The 25,968-nt window shown below is 45.0% G+C and overlaps 1 protein-coding gene across 1 annotated transcript in view; it reads right to left on the reverse strand.

Moving 5' to 3' along the window:
- The window catches only part of LOC146782711 (extracellular calcium-sensing receptor-like), a 61,057-nt gene extending 36,786 nt beyond the window's left edge, over positions 1-24,271 (reverse strand). Inside the window, exons 1-2 of the mRNA XM_085637199.1 lie at positions 24,138-24,271; positions 2,072-2,363 (exon numbers count right to left, since the gene is read on the reverse strand). Of these exons, the coding sequence (XP_085493325.1) occupies positions 2,072-2,329 (258 nt within the window). The 5' untranslated portion in view covers positions 2,330-2,363; positions 24,138-24,271. The remainder of the gene's footprint in view (positions 1-2,071; positions 2,364-24,137) is intronic.
- Positions 24,272-25,968: the final 1,697 nt, after the last annotated feature.

Genomic DNA, 25,968 nt, shown 5'->3' on the forward strand with positions numbered 1-25,968 from the left:
CCCTCAGGGCTCTTCCCTGAGCCCGACGCTTTTTAATGCTTACATGGCCCCCCTTGAGGACGTAGTTACACCTTTTGACATAAAAATGGTAAGCTATGCCGACGACACTCAGCTGGTCGTCTCTTTAGCCCAACTGATTGACCACCCAGAAAACCTGACCAATTGTCTCATAGAAATCCACAATTGGATGAGTAACTCATCATTAAAACTTAATGGGTCAAAGACGGAGGTGATGCTCCTGGGGAAACAATGGACGACCATCCCCCCAGCACTCTGGCCCAACGTGTTCGGGGAAATTCCCCCCCCGAAACGTGAAATTAAGACACTCGGGGTGTGGCTCGAACCAGAGCTGTCTATGAAGACACAAGCAGCTAAAACTTCGGGCACCTGCTTCGGGCTTATGCGCACGACCCGCAAGATTCTCCCCTTACTGCCACCCACTTCCAGGAAACTGCTTATCCAGGGACTGGTATTGTCTCGCCTAGACTACAGCAATTTGGTCTACCTGGGAGCCCCTGAGGCCACCCTGACGAAACTCCAGCGGACACAGAACGCTGCAGCACGCATGCTAGCCAACCTCCCCCCCAGAATGTCCGCCCAGCCGGCCCTCAAAGCTCTGCACTGGCTCCCTGTGCGCCAAAGGGTGCAATTCAAAGCCATGTGCACGACGCATAAGCTGATCAACGGATCTGGCCCAGCGATCCTTAGCAACATGATCACCCCCTACACAGCACCCAGATCCCTACGATCCCAGAATGAGAACCTGGCCAACACTCCTAGATTCAAAAGGACTCGTACAGGAGGTCGACGATTTTCCGTTCAAGCAGCTGCTGGATGGAACGCTCTTCCTCGCCCCCTCAGACTGGAACCCAACTACATGGTATTCCGAAAAAAATTAAAAACTCACTTATTCCCGAAATAGAGTCCCTCAATAAGTGTCTCTCTCCTCTCCCTTCCCCTCTACAGGATCACAATTCTTACAGCGCGGGGATGCCCTTGGGTCACCAGGCGCTTTAGAAATCGTTATTAAATTAAATTAAATTACTGCACCCATGTATATTTAGACATGCAAAGTACCTAGTCAAGTGCAAATGAATTAGCTCACATATTTATTTTATCTGCATGGAAAATATTTTAAACTACGGAGCAACTTTTCACACATACATTCGATGGATGTGTCCTTGACAGGAACAAATCTCCAATCGAATCCATGGTGGGAATGTGTGCAGTCTGAAGTTTGTGTATAACAACAACTGACAATGTTCTCATTGATCATCTGTTTTATAAGACATTCTCATCCTGTAACACCCAGTTCTCACCCCTAAATTCTGATTCACTCCTTTACTGTTGTAATATGTGTGAATGGATTGATTTTTAAAAACTCCAAAATTGCTCACTTAAAAAGCATGACATTTGTACACCACTGTTGACCTTAGCTGAGGAAATGAATTTGTGGATCGGGTCTTCCTTTTTTCAGTATTCATCTGTTGTTGACACAAAGTGTGAGAAAAAAGCTGCAGGAAGGCAAAATATTACCAGGTGACCATTGGCAAACAAGCACTTTGCCTGGAGTTGTTCTTCCTATCGGTACACCTGCTCACCAACACTCTTTGGGCCAGATCTACAACCCTTTCTATAGCTCGCAAATGAGAAATTGGTCCGTTTATGACCGCTGAAAAGTGTGGTGGCATGTACAAACCCTATTCTACGAGTCGATAACCAATTACTGACTCGCAAAATAAGGTTTGCGAGTCACTATTAGTAAGGGGCGTGCCAAGGGCTTCCCAACCAAATAGTGAGTCGCACTTGTATGGGCCGCAAATTCCTGCCACCCTTGGATCAGGGATAACCTTTTGTTGTACCCACCCAGGACAGATCTTCTTGGGATTCAAAAGGCTGGAATCTCATATTGATCATCGATCAAAAACATGGTGAATGCACAAACCAATGCTTTTGTTTAACTGTCTGCTGCGGAAAAAGCAAACTTCACCATGTCATGAGACCCTATCAATTTGGGGACAGCGACTGTCCAGTACGCATTAAAGCTAGTAGGATTCGCAAAAAGACTCACCTGCGGGATCCTGTACAGCCCTAACACTTGAGCCATTAGCATAGAACGTGTGGACCCAGAGTCACCTACAACCCCCACCAGCGGTGGTTTCTCCTTGCACCGGTAGTTTGCAATGGTCTCCTCTTGCCCTGTCAGCATCCACGTTGTTCCCTCAAGCACCCTCCGCAGCGCCCTGCAGGAGTCATAAATTCCGAATCCCAGGGTGATGTTTTGCAGCAGGTCAGGGTTATTGTTGATCTCCTCGATGGCAAAGATCATGCCTTGCAGCCACTGATAAACTAAGGATGTAAACCTATAATATTGTAAACGAGAAAAGGGCAAATAAAATGTTTGTAGTGAAGTCAAAGACAGGTTATGTAGACTCTGTGCAAAATACTAAGAGAGAACTCAAGAGTAGTCATGTGCAGACACTGACACACACCTCCTCCAATTCACCTCAATTCAGATTTTCTAGAGTAGTAGTTTCTGGTAATGTACCTCAATCATGGCTTGCGGGAACCCTTCCATTCCTCACCCACCTACTCAGAGTTCGGTTAATGAGTGTGAGAAATTGGGTTGTTGGTTGAAGGGCGAGCCCTTCTCAAACAGCAGCCAAAATACTTTTCAGGGTGAACCACAAAAGTTCACTGAATTAACCTGTGCTTAACCCTCTTGTAGCTTGGCACAAAATCAGTCAAGCTTAACGTAGAGCCAATGTGTTAAGTATTTATGCAGCACTCAAACAATAATAAAGTTAAAACACAACGCACAAAAAATCCCACTCTAATTTAGACAAATAGAGTCAAATGTAATAAATCATTTGACACCAAAATGACAAAAATCTAACCAGAGGAACCGGAGATATGTAATTTTAAAGATTAAAAATAAGCATAGCACTTAAAAGCACAAAGCACCGCCTGCAGTTATCTGGTCATGTAAGAAAGTCATAAGTTCTGGCCAACAGCGATGGAGTGCGAGCCATATTCAGGGACCAGACTTGCACCACTGAAAAAGTTACATTCTGAATTCCAGCGTGAAGACTTCTGTTCATGGTGGAGAGGGCTGCGAGAAGCAGGGAGAGTATCTCGGATGGTCCTCGATATGGCACGAAGATCTTGTCATGAGTTGCGGATGGTCGCTGCTGGAGCTTCACTTTGGCTGTCACCGCAGGCTGCCAGTGTTGTAGTGCGAAGTTAGTCGAGCTTCGCGTTGGCAGTCAGCATGGGTGAGCATAATCTTGGTGTGAACTGGCCCAAATGAGGTCCTGAAGAGTCCAAAACTTCAGTATTTCTCTGTTTTTTCTTCTAGGAGGAGCTCAACTGATACCACACCAAGGATCCAGGACCTGTGAGTCACCTCCTGGGGATCAGGATTTCACACCAGCAGAGGTCAGCAGAGCTCAGAGAGCTCTAGTGCAGCAGATCAGCTGGGCCTCTGGAGTATGTTGTCTCCTTGTAGCTCAGAACAAAAAGTCAGCTAACTAACTATTGGAGTCATTCAGGTAGCCTGGGATGAAGGGTGCAGGTCCTGCCTTCCTTCTCAGACAGCAGGGTAGGCCTCAAGCAGCAAGGCAGTCTTCTGGCAGCAAGGCAGTCCTTCCTCTGCAGTATCCATTAGACCAAGAGCATACTGGAGAGTGGGGCTGAGAGTCCTATTTTTATACCTGGTGCCCACTTTGAAGTGGAAGAAACGTCCAGAGTCTTCCACCTACAAAAGTGTTTTATATTTCTTGCCTCCCTGCCCTGGTCACAGTCTGTCTGCAGGCACAATAGGCTACTGTGAAGTACTTTGCCTGTAAGCTGATGACAACTCTGCCCCTCTCATCAAGTCAGGATGGTCCAGCCTGCCAACACCCAGGCCCTGTACTGTGTGGCTGTCTGGGAGGAATACAGCTGCACATAGTCATGTGATTCAGGATACAGGCTGCAGACACCAAATGGGTAGGACAAGAAAATGCCAACTTTCTAAAAGTTCCACAGCTTTTCGTACTCTTGCATTCGACAGCCCGCTCTTTCTCCCCGAACCCTCAACAGTCTTGTTTACCATCACTGGCGATGTGGTTCACACATCCAACTTACTTATCCCACTTCACAGTATTTTACATTCTTTGGTGGCGTTGAGCCCTTCCATCTCTAAGTTTGTTCCTGTTCACACACATTATTGAACATATGTATTTTACTTTGCTTGTAGTTTACCCCTGAAGAAGGGTGAGAGATTCACCCGAAATGCATTGGGAACGCAAATTGAGCTTTGCTATATTATTCTACATTTGATTTGGATTATTCTTCTATGAACTTGAAATTTGGACTTTGAAGCCTCAAGAAGGAGTGTGATTAAACAACACTTCAGCAAGAAGAAGTCTTAATTTATTGTTTCATCACACATTTTGTATGGTTTTGGACAACACAGTTGTATACACTTGTCACAGCAAAGTCAACTGTTCTTAGTCACCTAAAGCATTCTACCCGTTTCGTTAACTTTGTTATATACTCATTTCAGAGTTTCATAGGTAGTGCAGTTCCTGTCTCGAGCATCTAGCTCTAGTTATCCTTGAACTTTCTAAAAGTAGCATTTTTAGAATATAAATTAAAATGCAACTTTACAATGTAAGAGGGTTTTAAATCGCAATTCATCAGACACCAAACATGACATTCTTACCTGTTCCCAAACAAAAGTTATCTTTTATTAAATGTAATAAGTAAATCCACTTTTATCCTATGGGAGAGGTAGGCCTCACAGTAGTGAAAAAACGAATGTGGGAGTTTTTCACTACCAGGACATGTAAAAATTATAAATACATGTCCAATTTCTTAAATACAATGTACCTATGGGCTATTTAGGGCCTACTCTTAGAGTGACTGATATGTCTTAAAATGGAGTATGAGGCTCGGCATTATTTTGCCATTTCAAAATTGGAGTGTAAACCTATACACACAAGCTGCAATGGCAGGTCTGACACATGTATTAAAGGGCTACTTATGTGGGTGGCAATATATATATGCTGCTGGCCCACAAGTGGCATTTAATTTACAGGCCTTGGGTACCTAGATTACCATTTTACTAGGTACTTATAAGTAACTTAAATGTGAAATGAAGTGTAAGCTAATTTTACCATGTTTAAAGGAGAGAGCACAAGCACTTTAGCACTGATTAACAGTCCTAAAGCCAAAAACAATGGGTTAAAAAAATGGGAGAGGTTAAAGCAAAAGGTTTAGGGATGATTTTGCCAACAGTGAACCTTAATATTGAACAACAGTATCCGCTAACACTTCATCCGTTGTGCACGCAACAAAAATGGTCGACCTCCTTTACTCGCCTACTGAGGCAGACACAAAGGTAATATAATACTTGCACCGCAGATACTACCCACTGCATGCTTTCACTGAGACCTCAAATCAGCTCTGAAATGTGACATCACAAATAGGGTTGTGCAAAAATTGTGTCATTTGCTTTCTCGTAATATTTGAAATTTCTGAAAAATTATGTGAAATGCACGTCTGACACTTCACACTATATTTTAGTGCAAAATGAGCTCTCACATCAATTTTTGATGTTAGGTGCAACAAAACAAAAGCTACTTGCATTTTGATTTCCTGTGCATTGACAATAGATAGTTACCACGAATGGCACGTTTATTGTAATTTTTTACCGCAAATGTCAAGTATTTATGTACAATGGCAGAATGGCAGAATTTTGGGAAAATTGTGTACCAAGCATAAAGTGGAATTCTCCAATCTATGCACATTACACTGGCTTAATTTAAATTTTGCCCAGGCGTAATCATAATGCAGAGCTTCATCTGCTCTTCAGCAGCCACACGCTTCTCTATGGATATCCCCATGAAGGTCCACCTACGTACTTGATCCTGATCTGCTTCTTCTCCACTAAAGTATGCCAATGCTGAACCTGTCCATAGAGGGTCCCAAGTTAGAGGACGTTTGTCATTATAACAGGAAAAGGAAACACATATTACTGATCTGCTACCTATTTACCGCTAATCTTGTGCTCTGGAATGTTATGTTGTGGTATGTTATGTTAGTTTAGTTTATTACGCGCTCCACTCACCCCCAAAGCGGTATCTCGGCGCGGAACGTGGAACGCAAAGAGTGCTACTCTCCACAAAGCACTTCTATGCCTCAGCGGGGTTGGTAAGCCCTATATAAATACAATTTACAGTAAAAATTGCAATATTGCAACATTAAATGCCGTGTGGCCTTTCAATAAATTATGACTGTGGTCTTTTTCAGTCTGCCACAGACCCTCAGCACTAATTGACTTTTCCAATTGCCCAGGGCTGTCTATATATACCACAACAGTGGGAGCACTTTTGAATATAATTGCAGGCTGTATTTGCACTAGAGGCGTCCCCCCTATTAGGGCGGAGGAGTGTCGCCCCCTGCTGCCAGTGCAGCAAAAGTGAAAAATAAAATGGTAATACAATGAATTACCATTTTGGTTTTCACTGCTCCCAGCCCGAGAGTGTTTGGGGGCGGGCATTGCTGCTGACTGGCAGCCGGGGAGTTGTACTCACTCTACCAGTTTACAATACGCATGTCACTTAGACAGCTATCTTGTGACAGCCAGTCTGACATGTGCAGTGCAAACCTCTCCACCTAGCTGTCTCAGACAGCTGTGTTGGGAGCGGGCACTTCCCCTGTGCCTGCTGCAGCGTCGAGGCAGCCCACTCCATCCAAATCCTGGCGCTGCTCTCATGCTGCTCATCTGCAGAATGAGAGCAGTGTCGGCATCTGGAGAGGGTCCAGGAGGATTCGAGCTGACTGCAGAGGAAGCGTGGGTGAGTACGTCTAACTTTAGATTTTACATTTTTTGGCTCAATGACAGGCACTGTGAGAAACCTCCATTGCATTCAAGCTTAATTCCGGAGTTTTCGGTCATGGCCCGGTATAAAATCTGTTAACGAGCCATGATTGAGAGCTTTGGAATGTGAGCCTAAAGGCATTGTGATTTATTACAGTGTATGCCACTGGCTTTGGCACTCAGATGGACGACCCTCCACTGTTGAGGGTCACCGCCCGCCACTGATTTCCACATGTGTGAAATGGACTTGATGCAATTGTTCTACTGGTGGGCCAGCACCAAATGATTGTGCACAATCAGGCTTCATCAATGTCTTCACAGTTACAACGTCAGTCATTGGAGAAGTGACACTGGAAGAAGGGATCGGGACACAGCATGTTGGTGGGTCAGCCGCACTCCCACCTGTATGTGTTGCAGTCTTCTTCCATGCATGCAGTTTCAGTCATATGAACAACACATATGATTGGGAGTGCACTATCACCCACTGTTCATTCACCTACCGTTTATGTGCACCACGCAATGACTAGTAGCAACTCCACTGTGCCTTATCTGTTCCTATGTACATCTTATCCCACATGTAGAGAAACTCAAGCAGATGTGACCCTCCCTCAAAGGAGTATAAAGCGGGCTTGCCTCTCATCACTGTAAATGGAGTTCAGAGTAAAAGCCACAGTCAAACTAGTCGGAAAACCGAAGTGAGAGGAAAGCAATGTACCCCCTTCAGATTACCCAGTCCCCACACCACCGAGCTCCAACTAGCACAGGGGCCCATGCACTGTACCATGATCACCCTCAGAAGGACTGACAATGGTCTGCTCTGCAATGATTCTTCAGGTAAAGGCCTGAGCCCAGCTGCATCCAAGCCTCGAACGTACGTTTAAACTCGGATTTAGACAGCAGCATCCAATCCGAAAATGATTAGCCAGCCTGTGCCGCTTTAGGTAGCCTTTGCGCCACCTTGGGCCCAGAATCTACCTGTGTGTGGAGTCAGAGACGAGTCTATAGAGTGTCGCATGGAGAACCCGGTGAACACCGCACGGTGAGTGAGGTAAAGACTTTCCTTAGCTGAAACGGACAGTCAGTCTCAGCAGGTAAAGGAACTGACAGCTTTATATGCCTAGCAATTTGAATAAACTCGGTATCAGGAATTTACACAACTCTAACAGGGGTGGTAGGCACAGACGCTGGATAGAACAGCAAGTTTTCCAAAAAGATATATTTCAATGCACTGTAATATGTGCTGTAAAGATGATCTTACGTGTGGCAGGTAACGGGGGCCGGCTGCCCCTGGAAGGTAGTTTCCGTATTTATCCTATCCGCGTGAAAGGGGAAGGTGGCCCCAATCTGGAGATCCCCTGTCCTCGAGTACCCTGCTGCTTTCGGGGTGTGTAGGTGGCAGCCAGGGGGCATCATTTGGGTACCAGACCCCGGGAGCAGGCAGGAAGTCAGGAGGTAGAGCAGCGACATCTGTCGGAAGCACAGTCTGGAGAGCCTCAGGGGGGACATGATCTGGGAGCCCGTAACACTGGTGCGTTGTTGATCTGAATGTGACATGAAATGCGTTTCTTCTTTGTCCTACAGTAGGGATGTACACCAGGAAAACATACTGCAAGGATCTCTGGATCTTTCTCAGTCACTTAGACGCAAGAGGACACAGCGATGTGCACAAGATCACACAGTGTCAATGTTTCAACAAGAGTCAAGGGCAGGGTATTTAAGACAAGTACTGGCTTCCGTCTTAATGCAAGGTGCACAACAACAGCGTGAGTGACATCATCTCTATTTGCGCACGAGATGCCGTATAGAATGGTGAATCTCACAGCCCAGTGACAAGTCCAGTCCTTTGTTCCACTGTGGCGCGGCGGTCACATGGGGCGTCCTACAAGGGTTCCTGCGGCTTCTACAGCAGCTTCCTGGACCTACATTCGGCACAGAGAGATGGGGCAGAAGAGCCTGCCAAGCCGGGAGCATCGGCGCTTTATAGACGCCGGCCTGGATGCTGCAGGCCAGAGGGGGGAGACTCACATTAGACGAATTGACCCCTTGGGATGTCCCAGCCAACAGCGCAGCGGAAGGAGGGCCGCCAGAGAGGCCTCGCAGGGGCCCGGGGGCACACTGTTGCTTCAGTGCCAGGAATTGGGGGCGAAGGCACTGTTGCTTCATTGTCAGGAATTGGGGGCGGAGGCACTGTTGCTTCATTGACAGGAATTGGGGGCGGAGCAGTTGTTACAGACGAAAGTTAAGCTCGTAAAATGTGCCCTTTCAGTTTGAGTTTCCTGGCGGACTGACACGCCACACAAAACAATCAAGCACGTCTTCAGTCAGTCAGACTGTATTGTCTTTATTCAATTGTTAAACACAATAAAAGAACAATCATCACATTAAATAGACAAAAAAATATCAGCTGAGGTAATAAACGTTACGTACACGAAGCACAAGAGGATCAAAAACCATACAAAGATTATAAAATAGGTAATACATATCTGCATCGTACAGGGTAAAAATACTTTAGGTAGTATAGACAGAGGAAGTGAACGTGCATGCATTGCTAACAATGATTAAAACACCAGGGACCATATTTATGCATCACTCTTGCACCAGGCAAGGTAGTGCAGGAGCGACGCAAACCTAAAGTCATATTTTTGAAGCAACACAAAGCCACTTTGCTGGGGTGTGCTGAGCACAGATAATCTTTGCGGCCTGCGCAGCGCACTTAGAGACAGAATGCACACACATGGCTTATGGTGTCGGCCGAAGGTCATGTGTGACCTGGGGTCCATTTATTTATACCTTCGGACCGAGCCTGGTCACGAGGGGTGGTGCCGAGATACACTGTAGGGTATCGGCCGGATGGCTCTCTACATCTACGTGGCTTTGAATGGCTTAAGACATTTGGAGTAAGGCAACGCATCTCAAATCGCTGCGTTGCGCTCTGCGCTAGGGAGGCGTTCTATGGGTGCTGCGATGGGTGTTCCCACGCAGCTCCCATGATTTTTTATGCATTCCTAGATTTACAAGGGCTTGTAAACCTGGGAATGCGCCAAAAAGATACGCCTCCTCAGTTGAAGCGTACCGAGGAGAAATATCTGTATTTTTCCTCGTATTTTCCTCTTTCTTGGTGTGCTGTCGAATGCCGTACACATCAAAAGAAAACATCTCTCAGGATTGTTTCTATGCAAGGTGGGCTTTCCTTCATAAAAATATTACTGCTCATGACACGGGCACCCTGGCACCATGGCTGCCAACAGGGCACCAGAGCAAGGGGAAAGGACTGTATTGGATAGATGCGGTGTATTCCTACCCTTTCACTGTGATGCAGGGCAGCAAATGAGATGATTTTCCGGGCTCCCTAGCCCACAAGGGTCATAAATATGGCCAGGTACATGAGTGTAAACAATCTGCATATGTGAGGGTGAATTCATGTTAAAAAATACATCATAGAAGTGGCATACTAACGGCATACTAACGCTGATTAAAGGCAGTAACAAATTACAGCAGTCAGAGGTCCGATGTTGACTTTGTGGTAGTGGAAAAGAGAGCTAAACATAGAAAAGGATAGGTATGAGAATTTATTTCACAAAGAGTCAGCTTGGTTTCAGAAATATCATGGAAGCCTCATAGTTTACCATCTTCTCTGTTGAGATGATATGAGAGTGATTTTCAGCAGGCACATTCTCAACTGATCTCGAAATCTGATGGTTTTAAACATCAAGCCCTGTGTGTCTTATTTGTACCCAGGCCCCGTTGCAGTAGCATATGGGGATGTACTAAACAGACACATCCCCAATACATTTCAATAGCAACAAAGAGCTCTGCATGTCCACATACCCCAAGCTCAAACAAAATTGTTCACATCCTGCTTTCCCTAAAAATGTGATGTGTAAAATTAGAGACATTGCTCCACAATAGGGTCCTCATTACAAACCAACTGGTAAAACCTGGAGGATTTTTTGCTGGAAAAATACTGCACACACCAAATTTTGAATCTGCAAATGGGCAAAACCTGTAGTAACATCATGTATCCCATAGTCCAAGGTCCAGAATGGGCATTAACTATTGCACCCAGAAAATAATTGTTGGACATTGGATTATTGGTATGGGTATGTATGCACTTACTATTACTATTAAAGCCACTAACACAGTATAGGGCCATTTAAAGGTCTCTATAAATTAGCCCCTTGCTCAACCCTCAGTAGCTGACAACAAGCAGTCAGGCCTAACTTAAGATACAAAAGTGTAAAGTATTAAAAAAAATCAATACATTAAACTAATAAGTAAGATGCAACACACAATACAAATCCCACACCAATTTATAATAATAGTACATATTTTTATGAACAAATAGACACCAAAATGACAAACCTTCAATTTAGGGAACCAGAGATATGAATTTTTAAAGGTTAACCACTTTATAGTGCTTCAAAGCCTATAACGCCACTCTGGGACATCTGGTCACACTTGACGGAGACAAAGTCAGATTTGAGGTTGACCAAGATGGAGCCATTGTCGAGTTGTGATACAATAAGCGGTAGGCCCCTGTCAAAATTTTACATTCACACTTAGAAGCTTATCTGGCGCTTTTTCTTCCAAAAGCACTCGACAATGCTCAACCGGCTGGATTTGGAGAGGGTTGATCAGCTTGAATTTCTGTGAGACCCTGGTCAAATCCTGGAAGTATGGAGCTTTCAGTAGGATGAACCTGAAACCTGGCGAGCTCGGGGTGGTCACCATATGGAGCTTTTCCCCCAAAGTTCTCCAAAGTTCTCAAACTACAGGTGATGCTTCCTGAATGTCTTCTTGTGGGTTAAAAGTGCCCAAAACACACATCTAAAGGTCGGGAATCTCCTGGATGGTCTCTGGAAGGTCTTGACTACAATTCCCACAATGCACCTGACCAAATCCTTAAACATCCACTGGATGCGCTCCAGAATGGGGACTGTTGGTGGAGATGATACAGGTGGGCTCTGTTACCCTTTAGCTTGCAGAGAGTCCACTTCTTAATCGTTCTTGAAGCAAGGCACAGTCCCCAGGACTGTAGTACCGAATTGTGCAACAGGCGCAGTCATTAAGAGTGCAAATCTTTGAATGCATATTCAGGTTCCAGCAGGGCAGTCCTTCTTTTCATTGTAGTTTCAGGCAGCAGACTGAGAGACTATCCAAAAAGTGGCATCTTCTTGCCCCACAAAGAACTGCACTTCCAAAGCCCAACATGGTTGATTTCTCTCAAGATGATTAAGAGCTAGCTAAACCAACCCCCAGTGTTGCTCATTTCCTTTAGCTCTACTTCCCCCTGACCTCTGCATATGTTTTTTCTAAACCTACTATCTTGCTGGAGCGCGGATGTGGGAATAGGTTTGCATTTCTTACTGATTTGCTCTCTCTGTGAGCTCAGTTTGATTTACCCAGCCCCATCTGCAGGACCCACTCTCCTCAGCTGCAGGGCTCTCCATCAGATGGCTTTTGCTCCTGCCAGGCCACTCATCACCTAATCAAAACATTCCTGGCTAAGCCTGTTAAGACTGACTAATCATCAGAGACCACCAGAAAGATGGATTTTGGCTTATAGAAGAGAACGTTCTGTAACTTCTCTTCTGTACCAGTTATGATAAATTTAACATTGGAAAGTTGTTGTATTTATCAATACCAATCGTTTAAGTCCTTGAATGATATTTTGAATCCTTTCCTAGCATTATAACTACATAAAATATTGTGATGTTAGCCTATGGAGCTAAGGAGCAGATTTTCAAAGAGTTTGCGCTGGCGCTCGCATGACGCAAAGCGGCGCAAAACCTCGCACACATTTTCAGATAGGCGCACGTAAGTATTTGCTCCATATTTTAAAGTTAGTGTGACGCACAAACGGTTTTGTGTCAGTCTGCACCAAAGTTGATTTAATGTATGCAGAGTGGGTGTGTCAAGGTGTTACCCATGCCTAAAGCTCCAAAACCCTGCAGGCACAGGTATTTACAAGAGTCACGCAAAGTGACGCAAAGCAGCCCAAAAAAGATTAGCGCAGAACAAAATAGTGCGTGTACAAAAAAGGCGCAAAAAGAGCTGGAGCCATTTACTGGGAGAACTACCAGAGTAAGCACAACAAATATCTACTGGCTGTGGCAACCATGGAGATTGTTATTGTCCGTCACCACCAGCGGATAGTTGCCTTGGCAAAAAAGAAAACACAGAGGAAGGAAATAATCTACAAGCAGAGAATATCACTCATCCACATGGAGATACTGTTAGCTGGATCCTCTACTGACTGCTGTATTACAGGAATGGGTTGTGGGGCAAGATTCTCTGCCATTTCTTGTGTTTGGCCTTCCACCAAAATACGTTGCATCTTTTTGCGATGTTTTGCGATTTTTTTTAATGACGTGCGTGATAGACATGCTTTTTGCGCTGCGACATGAGACTACTTTTGCGCATGGGCTAGTTTGTGATGTCTCACATTGTAAATATGATGCAGCGCTATTTACTTTCACGCACGCAGTGCTAAGGTTTTCTGGCGCAGCGCAAATTCTACTCGACCTTTGTAAATCTGCCCCCCACTCTGTATACATTAAATCGACTTTGGCGCAGAGTGACGCAAAACCGTTTGTGTGTCACGCTAACTTTAAAATATGGCACAAATACTTATTTGCGCATATCTGAAAATGTGTGGGTGGTTTTGCACCGTTTTCCGTCATGCAAGTGCCAGCGCAAACTCTTTGAAAATCTACCCCTAAGTATCTACAAATGGGAGTAGGAAAGGGGCAGTGTTTACCTCAAAAGGGCATGTACACATCTTTTGTAAGGCCCCTGACTATTATTACGTGACCCCCACCACTGGGACACATAGGGGAGACCTAATATGTAATCATAAAATAGATCATCACTCTTGAAGTGCCCATACCACCAAAGTCAAGTTTGCATACAATTTTACTTTTAAAGACAGTGTGCAAGGCCTGGCTGCCTTTAATGGACACGAGGCACTCAGCAGTGGACACATGCAAGTGCAGGAAATCTGGTGTCCTCTAAACCTCTATACCCGATTACACACTGGGGACTTATAGGAAGTTTAAACCCCTTAGCCCTAATATATACTAGGAACCTATAGGGGCTCTCAATACCAGTTGTGAGAATGTACTTTTAAAGACAGACTGCAAGGCAGGATTGCCTTCAAAAAGACAGCAGGCACACAGCAGTGCACACATGCAAGTACAGGAAATGTGCTGGGCCTCCAAACCTCCATACCCTATTATATACTAGGGACTTATCACTATATTGCACCCCCTGACCCTATTATATACTAGGGACTTATAGGGTCTGTCAATACCAAGTGTAAGTGTACGCTATGACATGTAACGCTTTAAACATAGCACTGGCCCAGGGCCTGCTTAATAGAGCTCAAGGTACAATTAGAGTCAGTTAACACCAGTCTCATTCAGCAAAAAATGGGGGTGAACAGGGCAAAAGGATGAATTTCTAATAATATTGTACCCTGCAGGATCTTTGTTTACTAGATGTGCTATTACCACCCAAAATACAGTGATCTTTCGAATCAGGCCCTGTGTGTTGCCAACATATTAAGTGCAAAAAGAACAATTAATGGACGGAATGCTGAACAATGTCAAGCACTCACCCCTAGTCAGAGATCTGGGCCTAAACCCATCATTTGTATGCTCATGATGCCATTCTAGGTTGAATCCAGCCATATGCAAATCAGTCTTGACCCTGCTTCTCATGGTAACAGTCCAGCCCGAACTGGCAGGCGAGGTCCTCCCTGGACCGGAATCAAGCATCCTAGGAACAGCTTCGGGGAATCACCCCATATCAGCCAGGATAGCTTGGATCCATCTGGGCATCCCAGTCCCACCAAGGGTGAACAATTCAATAATTGCATTGTACCCTGCAAGATCTTTATTTACAAGATGTTTTATTCTCACCCAAAGTATAGTGATCTTTCGAATCAAGCCCTGTGTTTGCCAACATACTATGTGCAAAAACAACAATTGAGAAACGAAATGCTGAACAATGTCAAACACTCACCCCAGTCAGAGATCTGGGCCTGAGCACATCATGTTTTTGCTTACCACATCAAACAGTTTCGACCCAGCCATGCGCAAATCAGCCTTGAACCTGCTCCCCATGGGAACAGTCCATCCCAAACTCCTAGTCCAGGTCCTCCCTGGAACTGAAACAAGAATCCTAGGATCGGATTTGGGGTATCACCCCTTATCAGTCTGGGTAGCTTGAATCCAGATGCATGGTGAGCAATGGACCCGCATCTGGGCATCCCCGCCCATTTGGGGGTGACAAATGCAATAACAATATTGTAACCCTGGAGGATCTTCATTTACAAGAAGTGTTATTACCACCCAAAATATAGCGATCTTTTGAATAAGGCCCAGTGTGTTGCCAACATACTAAGTGCAAAAAGAACAGTTGCTGGACAGAATGCTGAACAATGTCAAACACTCACCCTCAGTCAGAGATCTGGACCTAAATCAGCATGGGAATTAGCTGTTGCACCCAGTAAATATTGTACTCCACAGGATCTTTATTTACCGGATGCAGTATTACCACCCAAAAAATAGTGATCCTTTGAATTAGGTCCTGTGTGTTGCCAACATACGAAGGATCTCATTCTATGTTGGCTGAAAATCCTGAAACCGGATTACAAATCGGGAAGTGATTGTGGTCCCCATGAGTGTGTCTTGCATATTTTTATCAAATAATCTGGGGAAAATGGTGCCAGAAAAAACATAAATATACAGAAATGCGGTGCTGTCAACCATTATGAAGGATGATACTCAGAAGGATGCATAAATTGCACAGTGGTAAATACAAAACCCCCACAGTAGCATTATTTACTGGGTCTATGTGATCCAGGATTACACCTGGCATACGATTGAGGTCTTCATGTACAAGCTGAGGCACATGGAGAGTGATTTTTCCATCTGTTTTGCAGAAACTAAAATGGTAACTGCTGGAGTCTAAATAGAATGTGAGTAGAACTGATTTGTTGGGTTTGGTGAATTCTAAATACCATTAAATGTCACTATAAGCTTACAACTCTACTCCCACTATCTTAGGTTTAATTCACGTTTATTTGGACCATTGGTCCTCAAACATTACATATATTTGTTAAAATACATGTAAAATTACACATCCTTAAATACATTAAAACACATCTTAAAACACACATTATTATAAAACCCGCCATCAATTATATCAGGGTAAGTATTAAAAACTCATTAAAATAAAGAAAGAAAAAATGCCTTCACTCTTTGCATAAATTTCCCAACGGCAATATCTAAATGGCTCATTTCAGTCACCAAAATTACTGCCTGTGTCCTATTTTTGATCTCATATTTTCTAAATATCAGTCTTAAAAACATAATTCGAATATCAAGAAACTTCTGGCAAGCCGGTAAAATATGTAGCAGGTCACATGAGGAGCCCAAAGTGCAAATACAACTTCTCGTTTTATCAATCAGTGAGCGTTTTACAACATTATTTACATAACAAGGGTTCACCCCAATTCTTACCCTTAAAACCTCTCTTCGTAAATGACAATCGGGTAACCTGTCAATGTAGGGGAAGCATTGTCCGTTTTTTCCATGCAGCAGTCATAAAATGTACTGAAGTTTTGTTCGAAAGGTAGTTTTGGTCCTGTACCTGCGATATTTCTTTCCCCTGCATCCTAAGTACCTTCTTATCAATATTAATCATGTAGGTAAAGGGGCACAATTTAACCTTCATCAGGCGACACAACTTCGTCATGATAGCTCTGGTCTCTCTCACCCATTTTAATTCGCTATTCTGGATTTAGTTTTTACACCATTGTGGTATTTTGGAGTTCTCACCTACTCCTATGCGTTACCAGAAACGAAGTAGGGCCATACCGGCTAAAATACTCCATGAGGTCAGTTCCAATTCAAGTCTTACGGCCTGGACCATTGCCGACAGAGGGAGTGTGAATAGGTTTTTTACATTTTTACCTTCCTCAACATGTAAAAATTCACTTTTTTTGACACGGGCATCAAGCCAGGATGAATCTTGTCCTTCATATTTAGCCATGAAGAGGCCACCATTTTGTCAAATACCTGTACTCCATTGGAGTACTTTCTGAAGGCTAATCAGTAAGTTTTCTCTCGATGGGTAAATGTATAATGGATCTCCTACTCTACAGCTGCGTGAAGGACCCAAAGAAATGTCTCATGTGACCTTGTGTTTCTGTAATTTTTCCACTGAGCGGAAAACACACTGGGGTGCTTTCAGTAAGCTGTCCATCATTGTGGGAAAAGGTTCATTTCTGAGGGTCCTTCATGCAATGTAGTGTAAGAGATGCACCATATGTTTTACCCGTAGAGAGAGCACTTACTGATTAGCCATCAGAAAGTACTCCATTCAAGTACAGGCATTGCACAAAACCTTCGCCTTTTGTTGGCTGAATATGCAGGGCAGGATTCATCCTGGCACAATGCTAGTGTTACTACAAGTAAACCTCAACATGAAGCACTTACAGATATAAGGAAAGCAGGTGCTTGAGTTGAAGTTCCACTTCTGTAACGCATTTATCAGCCTAACTTCGTGGGCATGGTCATGGCTAAAATGGTGTGCTTTCTCCTCATTTCCACCGAGGAAAGATCGCTGTAATCCTTGATGGAGGTGGTTGCACCCTTGCTTTTCTCGTGCGCGAAACCTTGTGCAGTTCCTGTGACCAGGAGGTTCTTTCTCATCATCTGCTGCTGAGACAAGAGATAGTGTGCTGACCTTTTATGACAAAGTGGTACAAAAGGGGGTGGTGATGGACGGAGCATCAGAACCAATCAAACACTCACACCCAGTCAACAGATCTGGGTTTGATCCATCACCGTTCTTTAGCCCACTCTGCCACCCCAGCTCAGACATGGCCATATGCAAATAAGTCTCACCCTGTGCCTCATGGGAACAGTCCAGCCCGAACTACCAAGCCATGCCTTCCCTGGACCAGAAACAAGCTTCCTAGGACCGGTTTCCGGCATTTCAGCCGTCTTCAGCCAGGCTTGCTTGAATCCAGTGGCAAAGTGAGCAAGGGACTCACGTCTGAGCATACCCTGCCAACTTATGGCGAACAAAGCGGTACAAAAGGGGGTGGTGATGGACGGAGCATCAGAACCAATCAAACACTCACACCCAGTCAACAGATCTGGGTTTGATCCATCACCGTTCTTTAGCCCACTCTGCCACCCCAGCTCAGACATGGCCATATGCAAATCAGTCTGACCCTGTGCCTCATGGGAACAGTCCAGCCCAAACTGCCAAGCCATGCCTTCCCTGGACCGGAAACAAGCTTCCTAGGACCGGTTTCTGGCATTTCAGCCGTCAGACTGATTTGCATATGGCCATGTCTGAGCTGGGGTGGCAGAGTGGGCTAAAGAACGGTGATGGATCAAACCCAGATCTGGTGACTGGCCACAGAGGAGATTTGAAAACAGTTGGATGGGTGAGGAAGAGCCTTCCTTATCCTACTTGACCTATCAGCAGCGTTTGACACCGTTAACTATTCGGTGCTAACACGGCAGCTGAAGGCAATAGGTATTAAAGTATTGAAGAGATGGCTCTCACCCTACTCTCTTCTTTTCTCACATTTAGGGAGCAGAGGGTGTGGTGAGAAAACTTGAAATCTGAGAGATTTTGTCTCCCATGTATGGTATGACAAGGTTCAGCACTATCGCCAACATTATTTAACATCTATATCACCCCTCTGGCCAAGTTCATCAGAGCGCATGGCTTGTCACTGATATCTTACACTGACGACACTCAGACAGTTATATCTATCTCTTCGAGCGTTGAAATCGCAGCCAGCAGTGTCCATAACTGTCTGAAGTGCATTATAGGATGGATGAATCTGAATTTCCACAAACCTAATACAGACAAAACAGAGGTCATGGAGTTTGGGAAGGGTCCACCTATATGGAATCAAGCATGGTGGCCAATGGAGGTAGGAATCTGCCTACTCCTGTCTGCTAATGCGAGGAACCTAGGATTGATGTTCGACGACCAGTTAAACTTTACAGGACAGTTCAATCTCCTGACCTCCTCATGTATTTACTTATTTGAGATCCTTCATAAGATTCTGCATTCCATTCCCCAGGATCTAAGAAGCATGGTTGTAGCCGTGCTAATTCTCTCAAAAATACATTACGGTAACGCATTGTTTCTGGGCATTGACAAGTTCCAAGTAGCTAAACTTCAGTCGTTGCAGAATACAGCAGTGGGAGTGCTGCTTAACATTCCTAAATACCACTCCATTTCTGGCAGCATCAGGCAGCTCCATTGGCTTGTGGTTCAACAGCGAGTCGAATTTAAAGCCCTCTGCATGGTACGTAAGGCACTGTATGGTGGGGGAGCATTGGACATGCAGAAACTCTTTCTCTGGTACTCCATGCGATGGGATGTCAGATCAGCCAACACAGGACTAGTTTAGGTCCCCAAAATCCAGAGAGCCAGATATAAAGTGAAAAGCCTATCCTACCGGGCAGCCTAATAGACTTCAGTTGAGGAAAATGGTTAAGACATGGCTATTCCCCCAAAATATTTCCACTAGTGTCCTTGGATAACATTTGACATGTTACTCTCAGCGCCAAGACTCCTCGGCATTAGTGCACTCTACAAATACGTTACTTACTTACATACTTACTTTTCTCAAGCGCAAAACCTCATGCAGTTCCGGTTGTTATTTTTCATAGGGTACCCCAACATTGGCCTAAGTATTCAACCGACCCTTCACCTACATTTACTGTACCATTACACTACATAATGGGTTTTTGATATTAACCTTTTACCTAGTTAAGCGCTGCATTACATGTTTTGTGGTTTTCACGAAAACTAGCTTCAGTAACCATGCATGAAGATTCTCAGAATCACAGCACAATTACCATCTTCTGCATAAAAACTATGTATAAGTTTCATCCCTTCCGTCATCCTTGACCAACATGACACAGCAAGGTAGAATCTCCTGAGGGTACCTTTTGGGTATATATACACCACATCTTTGCCCAGTCAGGGAGAGGAGAAAGACTTCCATGCTGACACACTGACGCAAGACTCAGAGGTTCCTGCACGCAGACACTCCAGCTCACAGTGGCTCTACACCTAAATACATGATAGGTGCACTTAGGTACATCTAGTTAGGGTTGTATAGAAGGAGTACGCATTATTACGGTCATGTATTTTTATTCCTGCTTGTATTAATTCTTTTAGCACTATGGTAGGAAACTACCACCCTTTTACCCTATTGGTGCTTATTATCATTTATATCTGTTTCTGTCTTATGGTTGTTTCAGCACACCTATTTTACACTGGAATGACGCTGGTTCAATAAATGCTAATTGAGAAACGTCCCCACTGCTTATTTCTGTGTATCTCTCTGAGAGAAAGTGAGCTGGGGTGACTACGCGAAAAATACTGCACTGTTTCCATGATCCCTGATGGGACAGGGTTGTCATGTTTGATAGTTACCAAGAACTGTTCTCTCCTTGGTAAGAGGAGTTTACAGTGGCACTGTGAGCTAGCTGGTATATAGGCAAACATGCCCGTAGGGGTGTCTGGAATCAGTCTGGACACCAATCCCACAGTTTATGTTGTCTAAACGTGCAGATCCTATATAGGTTTATAGGAACTACACAACATGACACCGCCAACGTGGGTTTGGTAATGATATTAAACAGTCAAATCTGAGTAGTTCAATCGTGCTTTTCTGAGACTCCTACTCACATTATTCCAGAGACGTCTGTAGTGAGAGGGAAAATCTTCCACAGCTGAGTAGGCATAGCCTATGTATTGGCTGTAGGTTTATTCAAACTGGAGGGAAAAACGGTGCCTATTGTACATAAAACCGTATCTCAGATTCCTTGAAAACTTTTCAACAATGGAGGAAGGAGAACAAGAAGGCAAAATAAACATCTGGAAATGTCAGAAATGACCTTGCCTAAACACTAGCAGATTATGAAGTAACAGCTAGGGGCGGGACAGTAACATTCATGATTGAGGCATACGAGTCATACAGGACAGAGTTAATTCCCACCCGCAGATTCATGCACAAACACGTTTCACTAATACACTGATGAAGAAATACCAGATAAATATTGTCCATACAAGGACATTTCAAGTTCCGCTCACTTACCAGGAGCACATTACTGATTTAAAGGCACCCTCCAACATACAAAAGATAAAGTAAGAATCAGTCCGCTTGGCAGTGATGGAGTGACTTGACCGGTCCTAGCGGCTTACACACTGCATCCAGACATTGACACAATGCCGTCAGCAGACTTACGTCTGGTACACAAAGAAATAAATTAAACTTTACAGAAACCTGACACAGTTTTTGATGAGAATACTCACACTTCAGCCAACAAGGACTATACACGCAGGACATTTTCAGGGATCTCCAACTAAAAAAGCTTCACAAATGCTACACGCACTTATGGGTAAAATGCCCACTAGACTTGAACAAATGCCGTTCTGGATAGCTCAGGAAGGTAAACAGACATAATATTGAGGTTTTTTTCTCCGACCTACAGTAATATCGAGTTTGTAATATCGAGGTACAAAAATATCCAAAGGAAGATTATCGGTGACCAGAATATCGACAGTAATGTAAGACATACCGAGTTGTTTAATATCGAAGACAGTAATATCATTTAAAAATATTGTTGTTAATAATGTCAATGTTTAAATTAGTGTTATGTGTTTTAGTATGTATTTTAAATGTATGTATTCCATATTTTTGTTTAAGTATTGTATTTATTTTGTAATATATGTATTAAATGTTAGTAATTATTAATTATTTTTTAATTACATTTTGTGTTAGTTCTGTAGCAGGTTGTGGGTTTATAGGGTAATAGGGTGGGAAGTAATTTAATTATAATTAATTAATGTATTTCATAGATTAATATTTATGTATTTAATATTTAATATTGGTAATTGTGGTAATTAATTTATCAATAATTAGTTATTAATTGGTTGTTACTTATTAATAATTAATTGGTAAATATATTAATTGTTTTTTTGTAACAGGTTGTGGGTTTATAGGAGAATAGGGTGGGAAGTAATTTAATTATAATAAAGTAATTATACATTTGTATTTATTGTGTTTGATAATTAATTGCTTTACACTCTTTATCTACTTCTTTGTCTGAGCATTCCACTGCCTTACCTGCAGTGGACCCTGCCGTCAAAGGTTGTGCGGGGGCCGCTTGACCCACCGCTTGTAGGGGCGTGTTCACATCCTTTTTTTGCGCTTTGCCCAAGAGGGCCACCTGCTTACTCAACTCGTCAAGGACCCCATCTGTACCTGCCGGTGAAGCCCATGGTGCTACCGTTGCACTGCCAATCGGGTTCCCTACTGCGTGAGCCCCTAGCTGTGCCAAAAGAGTTACTACTGTAGCCAATATACTGGCTGTGGCTGTTTGCCCCTCCTCCACTGCTGCCCCCAGTTGCACCGGGGGGATGGGAACTACCTCACTTGGTGCTCCCCCCTGCAGTATTAGCGCTACCACTGGTATCACTTCTGGAACTATGGGTATTGGGTATTGGGGGCTGGTGTCAAGGCCTTCTAAACCCCTCTAATTTCGGCCAATACTAAGCTCACTTCATCCCGTCCCTCTCCTGGTACCCCACTGACTGGGTGTGGGGGTACATTGGGCGGAGTCTGAGGGGCTGTATTGGGCCCAGGCACTGGAGGTACAATAGGTAAGGGAACAATAGGCCCCGGCGCTGGAGGCGCAGGAGGCAATGGGAGCGCTGGTGCTGGTGCGGTAGCTATTGGCGCTGTGGGCCCAATAGGCAGCGGGAGTACCGGCTGCAACGAGGGCACCGGGGTAGCTGGTGCAGGTACGTCCAATTCCCTGCCCCCCTTTCCTTTCTTATTCTCCCTGGGCTTCTTTACCAATGGAGGAAAGGCTGCCTTGGGTGGGACTATGGTCCTACGAGGGCGAGTACCAGTCACTGTCTTAGGGACTTCCTCGCTATCTGACTCTGGAGCCACTCCCCCCGCTATCTCAGGATGTTCTTCCTCCTATCATCATCACTGTTTAATTTTGCTAGCACTAGCTTCAGCAGCTGTACTATCTCTGACTCTCCCTCCTTTCTCTTCGGGTTGCGTTTGGGTGGCATTGTAAGTTTTCCGGGTGTTCAGAAAAGGACCCGCTTCCTCACTTCCCCACACGTGCTATTACAAGCTAGAAGAAGCACTAGTTGATCACAGTGCTAAATACTGAAGATTGACAAGCACTCTCACTCACACACCCTTAACTCCACCTTGCAACCTTTCTCAATCCCTTATACGGCCTCAACCTTGTTGTTCGTAACCAAACCTAATAAAAGCCCTACTAGAGAATTGAACTCTGGACCTTCTGATTACCAAACTGACACTCTGCCCACTGTACTAAGCAGGCTGCACCCCGGAACCCCTGAGGCACAACGCGTTACCCTAACGCGGGACACGCTGTTCCAATATTGCTATGGGCGTAAGCACAAGGAGCAAACTGCTCTGAAAAATCGCGGGAATGCCCGCAAGACCCACTAGTTAGTTTCTGCTGTGCGACTATAACTACCGTGCTACTCCGAGCAGATTCACTGCCACGTCTCGGCTGCCTGACCCGCAAAGGAACCCTTCACGTTGCTCCGCGTTAGTACTGCCTGTGCTACCAATGTCGGGTGCCCGCTCCTGCCACCGATTAAAAGCCTCCACGCACTGTCCTGTGTGCAATCGCCACCAGAGCAACCCCGCTAAAGAGATCCGATTCCCAAAAAAGGGGGCGTATTAAACCCTGGCCGTTACCACTGCAATACGTAGCGCTTTCTGGCTCACTCTTGAAGCGGCCGGAACACTCAACCCACTCGCAACCGAGCTGTACCACAGAAAGGGCACGAAAATACCGCAGCACTTCAAAAACCAACACTGCTCGCCCCCCGCACGCTTAAAGCGAAACGCACCAATTACTTCACTCGCAAACCCACCCAAACACCACTCGCCCCTGTACGCTGAAGACGAATGCACAGATTAATAAGCTCGCAAACCGACTCAAACACCACTCGCCCCCGCACGCTTAAAGCGAATGCCTCAATTACTCTGCTAGCAAAACCGACCCAACGAATCACTGCATGAACCCAACTCGAGGAGGACACCGAGCCGCCACCGGAGTCCAGCGGGGGCCAATGGCACAATAAACACACGCACCTCTGGCCACCCACCATGTCCCCGAAGGCTACACAGCGCTCCCCACCGCCCCGGGCACCTCACCTCAGAAACGGCGACGCCCGAGACGCTTCAAGTAACCGGGACGAGACTCCACCGACTGCAAAAACAGTCGCCGATTAACCCCACAAGCGCGATCCAAAGATCGAGTAATTCCTCTGGTCCAGGCAGGTGTAAAGGGCAGGAAAATGAGGAATAGTGGAGGTGAGTCTGGGGCCTAAATAGCCCCACCCTGGCTCCACCCCTCCAGATCTCTACTTGGACCGGACACCTGTCACGGGTGACCCAGAAGTACTACCTCTGGCCAGTAGCCAATCAGGCTACTGGACCAGACTATGCGGGTGTGGCGCGGGTCCGGAGGGCCGGGCCCTAAGGGCGCGCTCGCTAGATCTCGCACTTGTCAAAAACAGTGCACCTGCAGTATGGATATGAACTGCATGTGTCAGACGAAACAAAACATCAAATTGATTCAGCCGTGATGTCCCACTAGGTGTTATTTCTGCAAATATCTTTTTTTTGTTTATTGGGATATTAATTAAGCATGTACAATGCACAATATCATCAGCAACTGTCATATACAAATCACTAAAAACAGTTTCATAACACGTGGCCAACATTATGAACCATGAATTATTGACATGTGAATGTATCTACAATAAGCCGAATAGTATCATGCTGTTGGTCTATACATCTTGAAGTTAACTTGCAACACCTTATGGGGGCTCATCTGTGGACACAGACCGTAAATATTGTCAAAAGGGTTCCCATATATCAGCAGGTCTAGATGAGGAGGGGTGCTCCTCTACATAAAGAATGAGTCGGCCTCGACAGCTCGCCAAGTCCTAGAGCCATTGTGTAGTCTTGGGAGCTGCCGTGCTCTCCCAGGTCATTGCCACTCGCCTCTTAGCAGTCAGGAGAGCCACTCTCGCCAACCTGTCCAGAGCCCCTTTCACAGCAGGCACTAACCCCATCAAACAGATTGGCGGAGAACATTGTAACTGTACACCCACCATTGTGGACAGAATTCGGATCACTCCCGCCCAGAATTGAGCCACCCTGCGGCATACCCACAATAAATGCCAGAAATCAGTGTCTGATGCACCGCATCGCTTACAGAGGTTGTTGTCTCGAAGCCCATATTTACATAATCTACTGGGAGTATTGTATACTTGATGTAGGTACTTGTAATGTATGATTCAAAGAATACAGTTCAAGGTCAGGGTCCCCGTGAGCTGACAGCATGGCTCCCAGTCAGGCAATGACAGTGGTGGGTCCACATGAGTATTCCAGACATCCAAGCTACGGTTAGGGGGCTACGGTCTTTCCTCCCTGGCAGCGCGGTATAGTTTGGTGAGTAGGTGGTGATGTGTTGAGCTAAGAAGGAGAACTTGGAGGGTATTCAGGGTCGCGGGTTCTGTGGGGAAGGAATGGTAGTGCATTTGCAGCACTTTCTTCAGTCTATTGACAAGGAAATTAAATTATGGTGTTTTGTGCTGTATGTAGTCTAGGTCATCAGTCGTCAAGAAGGAGCCCTCCGGAAAGAGGTCCTGCATTTTAACAATACCCACTGCGCAGTGCCCCTGTCTCGTGTGTTACCAATAGATCAGGATGAAAAGCAATGGGTAAAAGAGGGGAGTACAGTGGTAGCTTACCAGCCAGGCAGCCAAGTACCTGCCAGGCTTTGATAGTGGTGTTAATTATGTTAATTTCTGTATGGGGGTACCCCTCTTAGTATGTGTCGGTATGGAGCTTAATGGGACAGGATGGGCATCACCATCTTCTTTCGCTATGTGGGGGATGAATTTATGCACGTCAATCCAGTAGTGGGCATATTGTGCTTGTGCACAGAGATAATACAGATATGGGTTGGGTACCC

The sequence above is a fragment of the Triturus cristatus genome, chromosome 12, assembly GCF_964204655.1.
Source record: "Triturus cristatus chromosome 12, aTriCri1.1, whole genome shotgun sequence".
Classification (NCBI taxonomy): domain Eukaryota; kingdom Metazoa; phylum Chordata; class Amphibia; order Caudata; family Salamandridae; genus Triturus; species Triturus cristatus.